This window comes from Erithacus rubecula (genome assembly GCF_903797595.1).
Source record: "Erithacus rubecula genome assembly, chromosome: 2".
Classification (NCBI taxonomy): Eukaryota; Metazoa; Chordata; class Aves; order Passeriformes; family Muscicapidae; genus Erithacus; species Erithacus rubecula.
Genome location: NC_136685.1, coordinates 86,601,440 through 86,620,807, shown reverse-complemented (window position 1 = coordinate 86,620,807; position 19,368 = coordinate 86,601,440). Strand labels below are relative to the sequence as shown.

The window sequence follows — 19,368 nt, the reverse complement described above, 5'->3', positions numbered from 1 at the left end:
TCATTGGAGTTACCTCTTTGTGATGTTTAGGTACAGTTACAGGTTTTATGAATAAAAGGTAGATAGGGAGAATCTCTAGTAATCTTCTGGATATATCACTGTATTTGCCTCATGCAGCAGCTCTTGGATCTGAAATCTCTTAAATCTGAAGGAAATTAAGAAACCTTTGTTCTGTGAAAACTGATTTCAAGTTTCATATGGCAGATACTTTCTTAGGAGCAGTATCACTTGCCAAGAAAGCTCAAAAGATAATCTTCCTCTCTTTTTCTTTTTTTTTTTTTTTTTTTTTTTTTTTTTTTTTCTTAAAGTACTAAAGATGTCCTGGGGACAAGCGTGTGTTCTGCAGCTGGGGACATGGTGACTTGGGTGGGGGCACCTCTGGTTTCCTCAGTTAGCTCTGAGTGGCTGGATGGTAATTTTTGGTGTATGGACCCACAGGGACCTACTTTGTCCTCCTCTCCTCATGGAAGTGGTGACTTCAAAGAATTCATGCCTTCCTGTGGCTGTCTTCAAAAGGTGGAGGAACCATTTCCTCCCCCTTCTGAAGAAAAGGCCCACTGGAGTGTTTTTTGACTTGTGAAAATCTGAAGTATATCTAAAATCATCCCTTTTGCACAGTCACAAACTGGAGCTACTGCAGTCTTTGAGACATTAACTGTTCTGAACAACACCAGATGTGTGGTGTTCCTAAATATTTGTATGTTTGGGATAAACAAGTAATGAACTAATCTATACTTGTACAGTGTGCAGAGCTCCATTCCTAATCTTTAACAGGCTTTGTTAGATTGAAGAGTGCTTGTTGGTTTTCTTCATGGTGTGGCAATGCACTTTGCACTGCTAATAATCTGAGAGTTTTTCCTAAGCAAAGGCTTACATTCTGTATGTGTTTTATTTTGGAGTGTGTAATATTTTAACTTTTTTTTTCATTATTTGTGCCTATCTAAAATACTTTAAAAGAGCACTTCCTCATCACCCACCATTCATGTTAAATAGTATCAGGGAAGAGGGACCTGAGATGGTGTTTAAGCTTGAATAGTGTAGAGATAGACAACTGCTGAAAATAGGTGGCTTAGAAGGACAGGTATGGTAGAAGGGCCAGAGACAGAAGAGTGAGAAATCCTAATGAGGAGGTAAGGTTATAATGAGAGATTTAAAGGCAACTTGAGGAATTTTGATCAAGTCTTCAATGGAGCAGGAGATGGGTGGCTTGGGAGTGCTTCTGCCATTTTCAGGGTTAGCTGTATACACTGAGCCTTCTGAAATCTTGTTTCAAAAGTTAGAGTTCTGAGGGTCGTTCTGATGGTGCTCTGACAATTGCTTTGGTTCCTTCTGCCTCATCTGCATGCTTTTGATAGAGCAGGCACTAAGCTCTAAGATACCCAGAAATAGCAGTGTTTCATATTCATTTTACAGTAAGAGAGCTTAACTTTTTTAATGCAATGTGCTTTACTTACTTCAAAATTGATATATTCTAAAAGAAATGTATTGGTGTGAGCTAGATTGGATGCTTTTTGCCAGTTGCATGTAAAGTTTCATTGTTCAGAGCACTAATGGCCACTTAAGATTGCAACAAGCCTCTTTCAGCTCTCGGCACTGATCTAACCAATACATACAATGTATTTTGGTACAATGTATCTTTGGCCTCATGGGACATTTTGCCTGTCATTTTTTCCAAGGCTTCATAGTTGTACTGGGAACCATGTTGAGTTTGAGAGGATACCAAAGTGTGTGTGTTAAATTATTCTATCCCAAAGTGTGTGTGTTAAATTATTCTATCTGCCCATCCCACCCAAGATAAGGCTCAGTGTTTCATCTTGCAGATAAGATTGTTTAATGACTTGATGCAACGCAGGAGTTAGGACAAGTTGGGAACTTGGTTGTTGGTCAATCCCATAGCCTCAGTGCTGTGCTGAGCCCCATGGCTTCATTAGGGTCCTTGATTGGGTGCCCTTGCCTTTAACACTTCATCTTCCACCAGACAGCTTCCTAGTCCTTTCCCCTTTTATTAATCACAGTCGTTGTCTGGCTGACTTCATCCTGCAGAGCTGTGTTCAGCTGACTGCCATCTCTTTTTTTAGATCACTGCAGAGGTCGATTCCTCCAGTCGATCAGGAGCTGCTGGAAAAGAAATACACTACTGTTTTTGTGTAGATTGTTAATCCTGGGGAAAAACACAACCAGTTGTGTGCTGTCCTAATTATATGTGTTCGTATGAACCTATTAAGCTCCTCATCAACTATTTCTGATGGTGGAAAAAAAAGTGCTGCCCCTCCTTGTTTTTTGAATGGAGACACGAACTTCCCTTCCCCCCCCCCCTTTTTTTTTTTTACTATCCCACTGTTGTCTGGAAATCTAGACTTTAATCCAGAGTTATTTCATATGCTTGCAAATCTCGAAAATAATAAACTATCTCAAGTATGATAGAAGAGTCAAAATACATGCAGTACATATTCACAAATAGTTTTGTTTTGACATTTATCTTGCTGTAGTCATTCTGCCAATTGGCTTCAGGCACGGCTACCAAAAGAATGAACACATGTTGCATTCATTAGTTCTCATCTGGCTGTGCTTCGTCTTGCAAGACAGACAAAATCATGATCACATTAAATAGATTGTAATGCATTTGTAATACGAGTTCCCTTCTGCCGAACAGAATTATAGCTTTGCAAAGCTGCTGCTTTTAAGCCATGATATTTTGCTTAGTTTTCATATAATGGATATGAGTATATTGCCAGTGACGTCATTGCTTTTTCGTCTCGAAACTATGTCATGTGAAAAATATTCCAATATAATACCGAGCAAACTGCTGCCCCCTTCTTCCCCCCGTGTGAACTCCCCGTGTCCCTGCTCCTGTCACTCCTCGTGCCCGTAGATGTGTAAGTTTCTGACAGACAGACAGGCAGACATGCTGCGGGACAGCCACGGTTTATCAGCATCTGCCGAGGGCATTGCCGCTATCAGCGGTGCCGGTTCTTCAGGCCCGGGCGCGGACCGTGTCCTGGCTGCGGGCTGCTCGCGGTCCGGCACGGCGGAGCCGGGGTGTCGTTCGCGCTGCCGCGGTCCCTATGGGGAGCTGCGGGTCGCTGCCCGTGTGCGAGCAGCTGCCGCTCTCCCTCCCTCCCTCCCTCCCTCCCTCGCTCGCTCCGGTTCGGGCGCAGCTCCGCTGCCCGGCCGAGCAGGCCCGGGGATCGCCGCCGCGAGCGCGTGTTCGCCGCCTGAGGGCGGCCCCTCCCCGGCCCGGCCCGGCCCGCCCCCGCTCGCTCGGGGCAGGGGCTCGGGCGGCGGGACCGGCGCCGCCAGCGGGGCTCGGGGGCCGGGAGCGTGTGCCGGGCGCCCGCCGCGGGGCCGGGGCGCGGGAGCTGTCGCTGAGGCGCGGCGGGGCCGCTGTCGGCCGCAGGGATGGAGGAAGGCTTGTCCTGCCTGGCCGCAGCCTGCGACCCCGCGGCGCTCGCCGCCTTCTGCACGGGTAAAGTACCGCGCTGCCCCGCGCCGGGAGGGCTGCTCCGGGCGATCCCGGCCCCGGGCGGGAGCAGGGAATCCTGGCAGCAGCGGGGCAGGCTCTGCCCTGCCAGGTGTGAGGCTGCTCCGCGTCCCCGGCACTGCCCGCAAGGTGTGCCGGCCGGGGGGCTGAGCGGCGCGCTGCCGGAAAATTGACAAAAGAAAAGTAAATAAAATCGGGACGTGCGTGGATAGCGGAGGAGGCGATAAGGATGAAGTTAGCGTCCACTGGACCGGAGCAGCGTGGGTCCCGACGGCCCGGGCCGGCAGGGAAGAGTTTGGTGCGAGGGAGTGTGGCAGCGCTGGTGCCGGCGCTGCGGCGTGCCAGCCCTCCCCTCGCAGCGCCGGGTCTGCCGCGCTCCGCTCCCGCAGCGAGCCCCGGTGCGGCTGCGGGGCCTCGGGCAGGCGGCAGCACAGGCTCGTCAGCCTGCCGAGAGCGGACCGCGCCTGCTGCCGCCTCCCCTGGCCAGGGAGCCTCTGTTTGCCCTTCAGAGCTAAGGGCTTTCCCCCTTCTCCCTTTATTTTTACCAGTGTCACGGAAAGGTGGAATATTTCAATGTCTATTTCCTTTCTTGAAACAGTTGCTGTCAAAACAGTCTCTCTTGGGTGTAACTGATTGTAGCGTTCTGACTGTAGCTACCAACCAAGTAACTCTAACCAAGCAATCCTATCAGAGATAAATCGTGTTCCTCTTGCACACGGAGTGGAAGTGTTTTACTGCGAATGAAGGAGAGGTCGGCGAGCGCCCGTTCTTTGTTTGCTGATTCATGCCGTGCAATTTGGATACAAATGCAGCATCTCGCATATAAAACCTTGCACTTACGACCTAAGTGCGATGGTCCACAGAAAAGTTTCTTAAAAGAAAAAAAAAATGGCAAGTGCTTAATGTATAGATTTCTATGGGCATTTAGTGGAAGAAAGGAATGACCTTTCTATAGTGTACCTTGTTAAAGTGAGCAACGTTCACTGTACTTTATCTGCTTCAGAATTCAAAACATTTGGTTTAGAATTCAAGATGTCGCAACCCTCGAGAAAGATGGGAGGATAAATTGGAAATGTTAACATTGTAAGTGCTTTGTATGAATTTTTGCAGTCTTGCAAGGATTTTTACTGCAGAAAAGAAAAGCTAATGTTTAGCTGTTTGTCTTGAGACAAAATTCAAAAGAACAGCATTTTTTATGGCTATGGCTTGGAGCTTTGTTACCGATACGTAGAGGTTTATGTGACCAGCGTTTCCATTGACTTTAGTGGCTTTTAGCAAGAGTTTCTGTGATTGTCTGTAAAAAATATAGCTGTGTCTCAAACTTCAGTGAGGCATATCTTGAAGTTCCAAGGAGAGTGTGATATAATGGACTCACTTTTGAGGTTTGTATAGCAATCCAGAAAAATATGATGCAAGAAATATGTTCTTTTCTGAATGCATATGTTCTATTTTAATTTTTTTCTGTCTTAGGAAATTATTTTTCCAAGATAAATCAGTTTTGATATAAGACTGAGCATTTTACTGGATAAGAGTTAGCTTTTGTAATTAAAAGAAAATTTGGCTTTGGATATTCTTAGCAGCGTAGTGTGTTTTGTTGATTTAAAACTTGATTCCAACTTGTACAGTTAAACCTAATATACCTTTATATCAGGTTTTTCCAATGACTGTGTGTTGGCTTGCATGTAAAGTTAGAGTGATAAGAAACTGTTATGATGGAGAATCAACGAGTGCTTTGTTCCTGTGAAATTTCTAACTTCAGCCTTGAGGGCTTTTAGCAACTTTGCAATGGTAACAAGTATGGAAAAGCCTGAGATTAAGTTATAGAAAGTTTTTTTTTCTTCTTTTTGTTGGGCTATACATGCTCATTCTTGCTTTATTTAAAGGAGCTTAAGGCTTTATAGTAACTGTAGGATATTTCAAGTGAGAGTTTTGGGTAAAAAAAAAAGTATCCTATAGTAGCTTACTTTTCTATAGGAACTTTTCTACCTTTAATTGTGATTTGTTTTGTGCACAGGTATCATTGTACATGCCTCAAATTGCCCATTTATTGCCAAAGCTAAATATTAATTCCTAATTCCTCAGTAAAGAAACTAGCATTTCCTTTTAACATATGGGGTACAAGTGCTGATAGGCAGCTTAATCAATTTTTTTTGAAAGCTTTTCTGCTGTAAATAGGAAAGGCTCCTTTTTCTAATTAGCCTTTTATAGTTAAAGCTAAGGCAAAGGCACATCCCTTAGGAAGAGTATAGCTATCAAATTGGATATGGGCTGGAATTTATCTCAGACAAATACAGATTAGAATAGAAATTTTCAGTTTGACCAAGGGAAGTATTTACCTGCAAACAAATCTTCAGGTGGCATGCTTCTAGATTAGATATTCGTCTCCAGTCACACTTGGCATTGAAATTGATATTTATAAATGGGGAAAAAACCAAACAAACTCCAACATCCTGTGTTTTTAAGCTTGATTTCTTTCAGACTCTTGATCTGTATGCATTTGTCCTTAATGTTAAGACTAGTAGAGAGTTTGCTTAGGGTTTTTTCACAGTGGGAGTTGGCCAGTTGCTGGAGATGTGGATGGGGTTGTGTCAGTGGCTCTGCAGAGTTTCTCGGGTGTCACAGTGAGTCTGCCTTGGGCTTGGTGCCTCTGTCACTGTGCCCTGGAGGGCACCTCGACTGGCAGTGGCTTTGCCACCTGCCTCGCTGGCAGCAGTGACAGTGGCTGGCACATGCTGCTGTTCCTGCTGCCTTGCTTCCCTGCACAGGTGCTGGTGCAAAAGTATTTAATTTGAGTTAGTATCTGACATAAAGGACTGTGCTGTAAGTATTTGGGTGTTACAGGAGCCTTTTTCTCTCTAGTGCATGGAGTGCTATGTATACACAACACAAAATTGCAAACAGTGTAAAGTCAGGAGAGGTTTTCATCTCACAGCTATTTAGAAGGCCAATACTTTGCCTCAGTAGAAGTCTCATTTCTTTAACTTCATAGTTACCTTTTAAAACTGTACTGTCATTTTTGGGTGACAGTTTTTTCTGTTTTGCCAGTTCAGAGCTCTAGCTGTCTCCTAACGGTTCTAGGAACATGTATTAGTCATCAGAAGGGGGTTGAGGAGATAATAGTGACTTGTGCAGGGTAATGGTTAGCATTTTTTAGCAGTTGCAGAAAGTAATTGCAAGTTGAAGTAACTGCAAGCCACATTTGGAAGTTGCTGAAGTATCGAAATTGATGAAATGTCAGAGGTGGAGTTGACACAGCAAACTTGTCATTAAAGGTCAGCTAGAAAGGTTCAGACTGCACGCACTTTCTCAGCACCAGGTCTTTGCTCTCAAATTTTGAGTAATGCCCCGATTAAAAAAGTATCTTTATGAACCCTACATCACACCCCTGCTTCACACAGAGAAATAAGTTCAGCAGGAAAGAGGTGGCATTGGAAACTTCCCTCTTGCAGCAGGCTTCAACCTGCTCCTTCTGTGTGGAGCCAGAGCAGCTTGAGAGCAGAACTTGCAAAGAAATACAGAAAAAGTGCTGGACATGCAGCTCCTGCCCTCTGAGCAGGGAAAAAGAAATAACCAGACAGGACAGCCATTAGTCACAGTTCTTTAATGTGTGAAGATATGTTGTGCATCATAAAAACAGGATTTAGGTGACATATCTTCTTGCTTTGCTCTTCTCTTCCAGCACCTTTTTTGTTCTTTATATGTTTTAAAAATGCATTAATTTGTTGGGGTTTGCCTGTGAAGCTCTTCAGAAATATTTAAAATGATGGCAATATTCATGGTCTAATTTCTAATACCTATGAAATGCATCAAAGGGAGCATTCATTTCCATAAAAACCTGGTTTGAGTTGTTTTTTGCATAATTTGACCTATTTGGTAAATAAATGCTGCAATGTCTTGAGCATTAAGATATTTTTTTGAAGTTGCTTTTCTTACATGATAGAGAAGAAAAAGTCAGAGGTGCAAATGTGGCCCTGAGCAGTTTGCACTGATGATGTGCAGTTTCTGTGCTGGGATTATGTTGTGTACGTGCTGGCAGAGTGGCCCTGAGGGCTGTTGGGCAGGAGTTTGGCAGGAGCTGGCCAGTGAGCTGATCCAGCTGAAAACTAACTGGGGATGGGAAAAGTTTTCTATCAGGTAGCCACCAAAAATTATGTCCTGGGGCAGAAACTGGGGCAGAAAAAGCAGCCTGATCCTTCAAGGAAAATCACCTTATAACATCAGCCCACAGTTTGACTGGCTTAAGAACAATTGAAGCCATGGCCAATTCAGTAGTACTACAGACTGAATCAATACTAAAATTAGAACAATTTGTTATTTTGATGGGATCTTCATGTAAAGAAACAAACTCTGTGTCTCTGCTTGCTTTCAGCTTCAGAGTCTTGAGTGATTATTCATGAAAAACATTGAACTGAAGAAAACATCTAATGGCTTTCACTGAAGAAATCTTCTAATTGCCCATCTTAACAATATTCTATGCATTTTTGCAATCAAGGAAACCTTTAGTAATTAAATCAAAACCTGCTGAGAAGGAAAAACATTCTGAAAAACTTTTTTTTTTTTTTTTTTTAAAGATGCAAACTTTTAAAAACTATCACTCTGTCTATACTAAAAAATAATTGTATCTGTTTAGTTAGAATTTTGTTCAGTGGGGGCAGAGTTGTGCTCCTGGCTGTGCTGTGGCAGGATCACTTGTCCTCCCCACCTTTCTGGGAGGTGTTCCCAAGCTCCCCCAGGTGTTCCTGTTGCGTGTCACGGAGTGCTCTGGCACGGGAACTTTGTCCTGTACCATTTGCAGGCTGCAGGGATGGTCACACCTGGTTGGAGCGTGGGCTTGCTCAGGAGTTGCAGAGGGCTGAGCAGAGGCGGAAACTTGGAGCATGTTGACACAGTAGGTTGGTAAATGTGGATTAGTAGGTTAAACAAGCTGGCATTTAGTCTTGAGTAAGAGCAGTGTGCTTGAGGAGTGTGATGCTGTTAACTCTCTCTTGTGTTCACTCCCTGCTGGTTTATGTGGCCATACCCCAGCTTGCAGCCCAAAAAAAGTATTTTGTTTAATAATAAAATAAAAGTCGTCAAATAGGATTATTGGAAAGGTTAGAAGATGCTGAAAAGTTGCAAAATAATTTTATTTCTGTTGATGTATTCTGTTGTGGTGGGAGGAGTATTTTTCATGCATGAAGGATCCTGTTATTTTGGTTGGCAGTATTATTTGGAAATAGTATCCTCCTGGATGGTTCTTTTATATGTATAAATAGCTGAATTAGCATAGCTAATGCTTAGTAAGTGTATGGGGAATTAATCAGTCCTAAAACATAAGCATTAGTGGAATAAACTAGATAATTCAGTGGTTTAGAATAATAGCTGCTTTCAGAGTAACTATTATCTTTTTGGCTTTAGATTGTTCTCCCCACAGTTATCAAACAAATACAAATCTCCAGGGTTTAAAAAAGAGAATAAAACTGAATTGCAAACACTGGAGACCTACAATATATAGTTTTTTCCAGAGGACTTTTCAATTTATGAGTTGGAGCGTATTTGTAAAAAATCTGTAAACTTTATTTCTGTGGGTTCAGGCAGACCTAACCTAGCACTGCAGTTCATGATCTGTTGTGAAAAGCTGGAAGTGTTACCCAGTGATAACCAGAGAAGAGCTTTGACATAGGTCTGCAAGGGACTGACAGATGGGTTGAATGACAATTCAGAGGCTCTCTGGTTGTGTTTGTGCTCGTGAACTTCTGCAGAAAAATGTTCCTGGGGTTTTTTTTGTGTTTTTTGTTTGTTTGTTTGTTTTTTAATTGTGTCCTTTAGCAAATAAAAATTTCTCTTTCTGGTACGAAAGGTGGCTTTTTTATCAGTTCTTAACTCCTTAATTTTGAGGAGGAAGGAAGTAAATGGGAAAAAATGCAACATGCTTTTTATTTGTAATCTGTTGTTACTTAGTCCAAACCATATCCAAGACTTGTTTTCTTGTCAAGTATTTGTAGCCCTTGCAGTATTTGTGATACTGGGCACATCCATGATCAATCACTGTTACTGTTTGCTGGGCTATGTTTTTTACCTAGAAACTGTTTCTTTGCAGCAAATAATGGGAAAAGAAGCCTGTAGATTTTTTATGCTTCAGAAACCCCCATCTGTAGGAAAATCAGATAAGTAATCTGTTTATGATACAAAATGTGGTCTATTTAAGCAGTGTTGATAGATATATCCCTTTTGAGTGTACAAAATTTGGCAAGCATTCCACACAGAAGTGTATTTCCCTGCAGGATCCTTTGAGAAGAAAGGAAAAATATCCCTATGGAAAGGCATTTTTCACATGTAAGCAAATTCCATGCACATATGCATGTGATTTATCAACAGTGATTGTGATAGTTCAATTTTATGTAGGACTTCCACATAAAATCCCTTCAGGGTGAAATTTTAGAAAGTCTTAGCCTGCCTGTGTCAACCAAAGTGTTCTGTTCAGTGATTGATTTTTCTCTGGGAAGTTGTAGCATCATGTAACACTGTTTCCGAGTGTTTGTGTTTGCTTTGCTTCAGTTCTGAAATCTGCTTTGTGGTTTGGCCTAAATAAAGGTGAGACTTAATTCCTCCCTTTTTTTGGGAAGTTTTCCATTTTAGGTGTAATAGTGCCAGAATTAGCAACTGAAATTATGATTGAAACTGGCTTCATTTTTATGTATTTATTTCTGCAGAAGCAGCCTAACTGCAGCTTTATAAAATAGATGTGCAGTCACACGGAAATGTCTGCCATGCTGATCAAGAGTTCTTCCTTGTCATGAATTAAGTCTGTTTCATTTCACGATTACCTCATTTGTTTACAAGCATTTGTGGGAACATATTGATAGTATCCTTGCTAAGGAGAGTGCAGCAAGACTTGGTGGCAGACCTTTGTTCAAAAGACTACCTTTGCAAAATAACTAATGTTAATGTTTCTGCAGCTCTGGAGAAGCAGCACGTTGCAGGACAGTCAGTCTCCTGTCAGGCAGCAGCAGCCACAGCAGCAAGAAAGGTGTGAGCAATGCTTTCCACCCACACCTTGTTTACAGCTGTTACTTCACCAGGGCTGTTTGACTGCTAACATAACAAAACAAAAAGAGCTTAACTAAAGAACCAGTCAGTTTAATTGTATGTGTACTCAGTCCCCCCTTTATGAGGGTGGCTGTTGACTTTCACCAGCATAGATACTTCTTATTGCTCTCTAGCCTGTGTTTTCTCTGACACACAATGTGCAGATATTCCATTTATTTCAGTGGTTCCTCCTGTGTAGTAATAACCAAATTGGAGATTGTGACTAATGTGTGATGAGTACTTGCAGGTCCCACGTTCCAGGTTGGTTGTATGTGAGCCATGTGCTTTATCCTTGAAATCAACAGATATCTTAGCTGTGTCTGTAGTATGACTGGGTTTATGGAGATGGGTTAGTTCTTTTCTATGCAAAAAACCTCCAACCAAACCAAACTGTTGTGGATTTGGTTCTACCTGGAGTAAACACGAGCTGTTGTAGAGATGTTCCTCTAATACCAAAGCTGCAAGCAATTGCAGAAGCTATGGAGGCTTCTTGGTGGAGGCAAACAAAAGCAGGATTTTGACTGCTGCTGTTGCAAATGTTGAGTTGGATCAAATTTATAATTACAGCTTTAATCTCGTGTTCCTAAGAAACAGTGGACTTTTAAAAATATCAAAACTAAGCCTTGTGTTGGTTCATGCTCCCAGGACCCAGAAGGGGTTGAATGGCTGTGAGATGGTACCCGCTGCAGCAGTGAGGGTAACATTTGTATCACAGAGCTGGGATAAGGGGAGATGCAGGAGATGCTGTCCAGCAGATGGATGAAGCATTGCACAGTGCAACTGGCTGCTCCAGCAGAGCTGCGGTGGAATGGTCATGAGAGAAAAACTAACCCTGGAATGAATGCTCCCACCTGAAGGCTTTTCTCATAGAGGCTGTTTTTTTCAAGGGAAAGAATGGATGGCCATCCTTAGGTTTTGGATAAGAAGATACAGTAACTCTTCAAGGTCACTTTAGCTTGTTGGAGTGGAATTTCAAAGTTGGTGTTTTAGTGAATGGGCTCTGGTATGGAGAGGTAATAAAGCAACGGCCACATAGGGAGGGCTGTGAGTAAGTGGAAGGAATTCCTGTACCTGAAATACCAGGAAACTAAGATAAGGCAGTGAGTTGGTGAGTCTGTTTCAAAACAGGTTTTCCCTTTATCTGAAGCTGCTGTGTCCTGTGACTTGGCGCAGTGCGAGCTGTGAAACAGCGCTGTGTACACCAGCGCTGGTGCCTCCCCCTGCTCTGGTGTAAGCACACAAATGCTCAGATCCTGCTTTTTCCAGCAGTACTGAAAGGGGAGGCTTTCCCTGCAGGGTAGATGAATGTTTTGGGAGAGGAAGGTCCGTATTTCTTTGGGAAAGGAAATTAATTCTACAGGCCAGGTTTCTATTTTTCTTGATGGAGTTTTGCATAGTGGTAGTTACGATAGATTGGCTTAGAACAGCACAGAATGAGATCAAAGAAACTATTTGTACAGTGGTATTTTTGATGTTACAATTTAGATACTTGTGAGTCCTGGGGGGAAAAAAATGCACAGCAAAATGAAGCAGCCAGTACAAAAACTTTCAGAAATATTCCAAAACTTTTATTTACAGGAATAATGTCTAGCTTAATTACTAGATAACAGAAACTAGAGATTGTTCATTTGTGTGCCAGAATTTGAGATGAGTAGAATTTTGTAAGTAAACATTGCATGGTACGTAATAAAATGTATCCATAAAAGAAGATGATGCCTGATGTTATCTCACTTAATGATTTCAGTGCTTTTCTGTTTTGCTGCTGAAATGGTACTCTAGAATTGGTGAGAGTATAGCAATCTTACGGTAGAAACTTCTTTCCTCTGGGGCAAAAATGTACTTGTTAAAAGCATACCACAAACAAAAACCCAGTTAAGTTAGTTGCCCAAATAAACAATGAATATTTAAGATATTGGAAGATTTCCATAAGTGTCAGATTGAAAGTATGTTGGTACTACTGAATTCAAGTGCTTTGTAGCAGAGGAGATGCACTGCCAGTGATGGGGAATGTTGGACTTTGCCTTTGTTGTTGCAGTCGAAAGATTTTGCAAACTTGGATTTTATTCACGAGTTACTAGAAAAAGATATGTTTTGGAAATAAAGCTTGTATAATCAGAGGTCAGATGTATGAATTAGGGCTTAAATTCTGAAAAAAAAAAAAATCTAAATATATGAACACTTCTACTGCATGAATTAGCACCATCACTATAGTAGGACCCACAGACCAGCTGTGGGTCCTATTATATATCACTCTGGCAAGAGCAGTTAAAAAATAAGTGGTCCTGGGTTGGAGGGGGGATATAGAGAGAGATGGAGAATCTGAGATTACTGTGAGTGTGCTTTTTTTTTTTTTCTGTTCTTCCCTTCTTCCTCTCCTCCACCTTTCCATTTACAAGCCTCCACACCAGCTTCCTTGCCTGCCACATAGCTGCTGGTCCCTGCCTGTGCAAATGAGTTTCCCCAGGACTCCAGGAAAACCAGTGTTTCAGTTGCTCCCATGTTTCTCCATAAACTGTGTTTGCTGGACCTTGTGATGTTTTGGATAGCAGTGCTTTTGTCTGAGCCTAACTGTGTTTATCATCATTCACTGTATTCTCTTGAGCAGATCACTGAAAGTTAATGCTGCCATCTCCATCTTGTAGATTTGTGCATTAAAGACATAAGGTTAAAGAAGAGTGTTCTAAGTGGGAAGTCAGACTGAACTTAAAAGTCAGAATTCAGGTTGTTCTTCAAGACTATATTGAAATCATGTAGGTAGTACGATGCAGCTTTTAATTACTGGGTCATAGTCTCCTCCAAATTAGAATTCTGAAAAGCTGATTCTTCTTATAAAAGTAGTTGGTTGGTATTTTGAGTCACCTTTATTTCCTTTGAGTGTCTCTCTCTTATTTTTATGGGAAGGCTCTTAATCTTGAAAAATTGCATGCATTTAAACACTGACCTTGCTGCAGCACTTAGGTAGTTCACTGGTAGCCCACAAATGTTAATTAACCTTTAGGCAGTGTGGGGTGATGAATTTAATTTCATTTAACAAATGAAGAGTGAAGTTAAAAAGACATTAATGTCAAAAGCATCTGCTAATTACCTAATTTTCTAATTAAGTAATCACCTAATTTGAAACTAGAAAGGCTTGATTGTCAAAGTGCATAGGAAGGACTGCCCTGTACATGTCAAAAGCCTGATTGCTTCTGGTGGGTTTGCCTGTGAGAGCTGATCACTATTCCACTCTGATGTCTGGTGTTTTGGGCTAGGCACAGCATCCTCTGCAGTGAGGCTTTGGGAGTGCAGGAGAGATGCTTTCCTACTCTGTGTCCTGCTATAGCCACCCTGCAGCCCCAGGCTGTCTCTGTCCTGCAGAGATAAAGCCTGTTGAGTTTCTCCATAGGCTGGCTTGGGTGTCATCTGCTTTTGGTGCAGGGAGGTGAGTGGTGGCTGAGCCCTCAGTGGAGGAGAAGACTTCAGGGATGTGGTATCTCTTCACCTTATGAAAAGTTGCTTTTCTTAGAAAATTTTAGCTTGATCAGTTTGGGCATTAGGGAGGATGGGGATTTACCTACATTATTTAAGGTTCACTTAATTTGTTACTTCTAAATTAGGTTTTTGCATGGAAACGTTCTAACACTTCTAGCACAATATTAAATATTTCCAGTGAAGGAATGCAAATCTATGTGTGCTAAAGTGTTAATGCACGTGCAACTTGCAGCAGAGCAGTTTATTGCAGCTGTCTCTGGTTGCTGTGTGAATTTCCAAGCTCCTGTATTAGAGAAGATGCCCCCTGCCCCTCTCCTTACTGTGACATGAAAATGGGGTGGCACCAAATATTGACAAGAACTTAGGGTGGCTGGGATAGCTGCTGAGCTATTTATATGGGGGATCCCAAGTAGGTGCCCATAGCCACCATGAATTCTGTCTATGGAGTGTAGAGGTCATTGATTTGTAGCAGACATAGTATTTTAGAAGGGGAAGGGCTTGTCTTTGAAGAGCAATATCAGGAACAATATCTGGAGCATCAGGAGCCAAGCAATGTTAGGAGAAGAAAAGTACTTAAAAACCCACAAGGCTTTTTAAGCAGTGGGTGGGGGAAAATCCATGGATGGTCTTGCTCTTGAGATGCATCTCAATGGAGGTGGAGCTGATAGGAAGTATGCAGTTGGGGAAGGATGTGAGGCAGTGCCTGCATAATTGTGTGCCTCTTCAAGTGATCAAATGGATACCAGTCTCAAATATGAGAAGTGTCTGTAAGTGTTTGTTCTGTTTTTGCAGTCTGCCTATCAAAGCTAGTATCAACAAGTATGAAATATAAAACTGTAAGTTATACAGTTACTGGAAACTTAGGCAAGCAGAACACTTACATTGGTCAAATATGATATGGGTGGGTCTGTGCCCTGTGAATCTCATGCTGATGTATTTCTAGATTATCTGTATTAAAACTGAATGTTGACAGCAGCAGAGACACAAGCTTATTACAAAAACATTTGTATTTTCATAAATTTGTGGCTATTATTGGGTTATTTTTTTATCCGGATGCTCTTGTGTCATCTTTTAATCTTTCTCCTTTCTTTGCTTTTTCATGTCAGAAAAATGAAAATATATGAAAGTCTATGTGCAAAAATCTATCTAGCATATACAAGTAGAGCTACTAATTGTTAGGTAAGAAGTGGTAAATCATCTTACATGTCAGAAGAAACCTTTCAGATTAAGTTGCTTCAAAATATGAGTCATGTTCTTTATAATGTAGTGATGGAGGCTCACAGACATGAACATGCTTCAAACTGACCATAAAGCAGTTCACAGTATCGAGGGCCAGTAGCAACTGTTGGACTGCAGAATATTCATGGGTTTCAGCAAAATCATCTACAGACAATTAAATACTGCTTTCTGTGGACCTGGAATGGCTAGTGTAGAGTAATATATCCTTTTTTTCTTATTATTAACTACTTGTAGGGGGTAAAATTAGATGAGTCTATGAAACAAAAAATCTCATGAGTTGTGCAAGTGTGGTTGATGTGGTGGTCCTAGTGAAGTATCAATCCTGAGCAAATGAGTGGTATGTGACAATGTGTTCTTCCTGAAAACCCTAAGAAATGTCTTTGAAGCAGACAAATTTAAGGTGTAGCTAGTGTTGGAAATGTTAATGTATGCAGTATCTGCAGTCCATGTCTTACCTGTACCTATCTCAGAACATTTGCATTATTATTCTGAAAATAAAATAAAGAATGAACTTCTGTCATCAGTAAAAAGTGTGAAATAAGAAGTGCATTAGTTTTAATTTGGTGTAGAAAAGCTGGTGGATTAGGGAAAAGAATAAAAAACTAGCAAGAGAAGCCAAAGCTGTGTGAGGTAATTGAGTGAGTTAAAGGCCAGAGTCTTGTGCTTGCAGGAAGGGAGAGCTTGGGAAGAACTTCCCACTCCACTTCCATGCCATAAGCTCTAGGATAATGTGGTATCATTTGGATTGAGGGGGAGCTCTTTGAATCCTCTGTGTTCATGTTGTATGCTTTGATTCCCATTCTTGTATTCTTTCTATGACTCACAAAATTGTGCATGTGCTGGCATTCAGAGGAGATACTGTAAGTAAAAGTATGGAGTACTTAATTCTACTTTTTTGTTGTTGTTGAAAATTGTGAATTACAGATATGAATCATAATTCTTGATCTTTGCACCTTTTGTAAGCTGCTCTTAAGTGATCTGCAGAAAACTTCAGAGAGTTTTCTTTCTCATTACATGTAGAAAAATTTGTCAGGTATCTCTCTGGAAATATAAGCCTCATCCAGAGTCAAATTTTTCAGTGCTCTTTGGAACAAAAATTGCAAGTTATACAAATACATACTTTCCCTCACATATGAGCAGATCATGGTCCTCATGAGTAAAGGTTCTTTGGGGACAGTTATCTCCTGAAATTGTCAGCCAGGTCTTTATACCAGTCCTAGTAATTTCTTTTCCTTTTCCCTAGTAAAAGACTCTTACCACTCTGGGCAAAATGTAGAAAATGGTGTGGGTGCCTCAACAGCCAGGGGTTTAAAATTACCTGTGGTTTATGTGGCTTTATTGGGTAAAACACAGGATTTTCCACCCCATGGTTTAAATTTCCATGTGCTGGAGTTTGTAGAATTTGTTTTTCTGAAATGCTGCTAACGTCTAAAATTCATTCCTTACTTAGGTTTAGTCAAAGCTGGGAGGAATTACTCAGAGGGGTGATAATGGATGCCCTGGGTTTCTTGAGGGGGCCCAGAATAGACGGTTCAGTAGTAAGACATTTTTTCTTTCAAATGTAGCCAGTTCAACATTCTAGGCAGCAAATGATGAAGGGTGATCCTTTTCAAATGCTGGTGCCCTCACATGCCTGCTGGATGACATGTGAAGAGTGATAGGTGCCTTGGAAGGTTTGTTAAGTACCATCACTATGTCCTGGATGCTCCTTTGGAGGTCCTGGCCCAGGTCTAAGGGGCAGCTTGAATTGCTGCCTTGTTTGATCTGCTGTGAGTGTTTTGATGCCTGTGGCTGTGAGGAGTCTCACACGGAGAAACCTGTCTGTTCAGTGCTGCTCACTGGCTGTGAGAATGGAACCCTCATTTTTAGGGTCATCCTTGTGTCTCATGAGCATGGAATATTGGTGTCCCATGTATATCTCTTATTGCTGTGAAATCAAGGGAAGAATTGATGTGTTCCTGGCTAAAATTAAAAATCAAACTGATGAACTATGAAAAAATCAGTTTATTTAATTTTGAAAGTTATAGTACTGTATGGTTAGACTTAGCACATTTTTGCTGTTCTTTAAGTGCCAGTGCTCTTACCTTAAACCGGTTTTTAAGACTGAAATACCTTAGATTCACATCTATGTGGATGTCTCCTCAACTACTGCCAGGGAGCACTGTAGATGGTGCTTTTTTCCCACACTTGATCTTGTTCCCAGTGTGTCCCTTAAAGGTATAGGTCATTGACAACTTAAAAAAACATGAGTAACACATCAGAAGTGGTGATGTTTGGTTATAATAAGAATAATCAGATAACTAAAAAGGTATTTTTAAAATTAATTAAATGAATGAATCAATAGTGGACTGCACTTACAAATTACTTGCTCTAGTTGCTTAACTGGTTTCCCTCTTTAAATAAGTTTCTCTCTGGTTTTATAAAAGAAGAGCAGCTTATGGAAGACCAGGATAGATGCATGTCTGTGTCAGCAAAAGGGAAAGGACAGATGTTTAGGACTGGGAGAAGAGGAAGGGAGGAGATGGAATTTTGCTTCCCATTGACTGACTTTGTTCTTGCATAAGAGCTGTTTCCTGTCTGAAGGGGGGGACATGTCCTTGAAGGAAGGGATTTTTTTTTAATCTCTTTTGAAGTAGTTCTTTGGATTATTAAATATGTTTTAAATGAAAGAAGAAATCTGGAAGATATTCTGAAAGCTTCTGCGAATAAAAAGTGTAATTGCGAAGATTTGTCAGAATGATCTCATGAATTCCAGCTTTGTTTACTTTCAGGGCATCTTCTTTCAAGATAATCCCTGTTGAGTTACTTTTCAAGACACTGCCAAGAAGGGCATGTTGGAATTCAGTTGAATATTTGCTGTAATGGGTGAAATATTTGGACTGGGGATTTTTAGTTTTAATTCTCTAATAGTTGCCAGGGTGATATATGGTTGTCATCACTTGAAACAGATGCTGCTTCTGTAGAATGATAAAGAACAATGAAATGTCTTCCAAGTGTGCTACTGTATTCCTTGATTAAGGAATCAAGTTAGTCTTGATTTCCCAGTGATATCCTTGCCCTCCAGTTTCTTTCAGTCGCTGTCTCCTGTGGCCTCTGCAGTGCAAAGCAGCCACTGCTGGTTTGGAAACTCCCACTGTACAACAGGGCACATTGCTTTGCCTGGTTTGGAATCAGCTGAATGGCTCAAGCTCCTTGGCCTTCTCCTCGTGCCCCATTTCTGCAGCTATGCCCTCTGACAAGCTGCTGTGTTGAGAGGGTCCTTCTGCCTCTCTGTGCTGTGCCAGGGCTGGAGCCTCACAGCCCAGCTCAGAGGAGAGCACTGCTCCACTCCTCTGCCATCTCCTTGGGTGTGTTGAGGTGGTCAGGACATTGCAGCTCAGCCTTACAGGGCAGGAAGATCTGTTTGCCTGTTGTTCTTCAGAGTTCCAATTAGTGACAGAACTGTGCCTTTGGGAGCTGCTGCAGCAGCCAGCTAATGCACCCCAGGTTTGGGTCCAATGGCAACAGTCTGGTCAATGTTAGTAGTTCATGGGAAATAAAGGTGTCCAGAGATGTGCAGAGTGTTTGCTTCTGTGCTCATCAGAGAGACAGATCAGCCTTTCCTGGTTTGGTAATTACTCTTGTTTGGACTCTACACAGGGAGCTCAGTAAGATTTGGCTTCTAAAATGATAATTTGACATAGCTACTTGCTCCTTTTACAAGTGTTTTATAATGATCTGCTGTATATTTATGCAGCTTGGGAACGTATCCATAATTTATCCATTATAATGGATAATACCTATTACTTGAAGACTTTGGCCAACAAAAAAAATTATGAAGGTTTTCCCCCTTTTTTTTTTTTCCCCTCCTCATTTTTAAGGAAATGTCAAACTGCTTTCTTCTGTTTGGACTGCTACTCAGTGTGAGAGAAGTTACAAAGTTGATAATATTTGGAAAGTAATTATTTTCTGGAGTACTCATTCTGTCTGGTCCACTGTTTAAAGGCTAATATTGCAGGATAGTAGAAATATGCATTATATGGTATTTTAAGTCAATTTGCTTTCCTGAAGAAAAGCTTTTCTTCATGGATTAATGTACATTTACCTTGGTTTCTTTTTTTATCCCACAT

The 19,368-nt window shown here is 41.5% G+C and overlaps 1 protein-coding gene across 7 annotated transcripts in view; it reads left to right on the top strand.

Moving 5' to 3' along the window:
- The window catches only part of EML4 (EMAP like 4), a 145,591-nt gene that overhangs the window by 56,565 nt on the left and 69,658 nt on the right, over positions 1-19,368 (top strand). Inside the window, exon 1 of one of the 7 annotated variants that reach the window (XM_079297519.1) lies at positions 3,257-3,466. The exons of the other annotated variants lie outside the window; for them this stretch is intronic. Coding sequence (XP_079153645.1) covers positions 3,400-3,466 — 67 coding nt within the window. The 5' untranslated portion in view covers positions 3,257-3,399. Of the gene's footprint in view, positions 1-3,256; positions 3,467-19,368 lie in introns of those variants that run through there. 7 annotated transcript variants of the gene reach the window in all.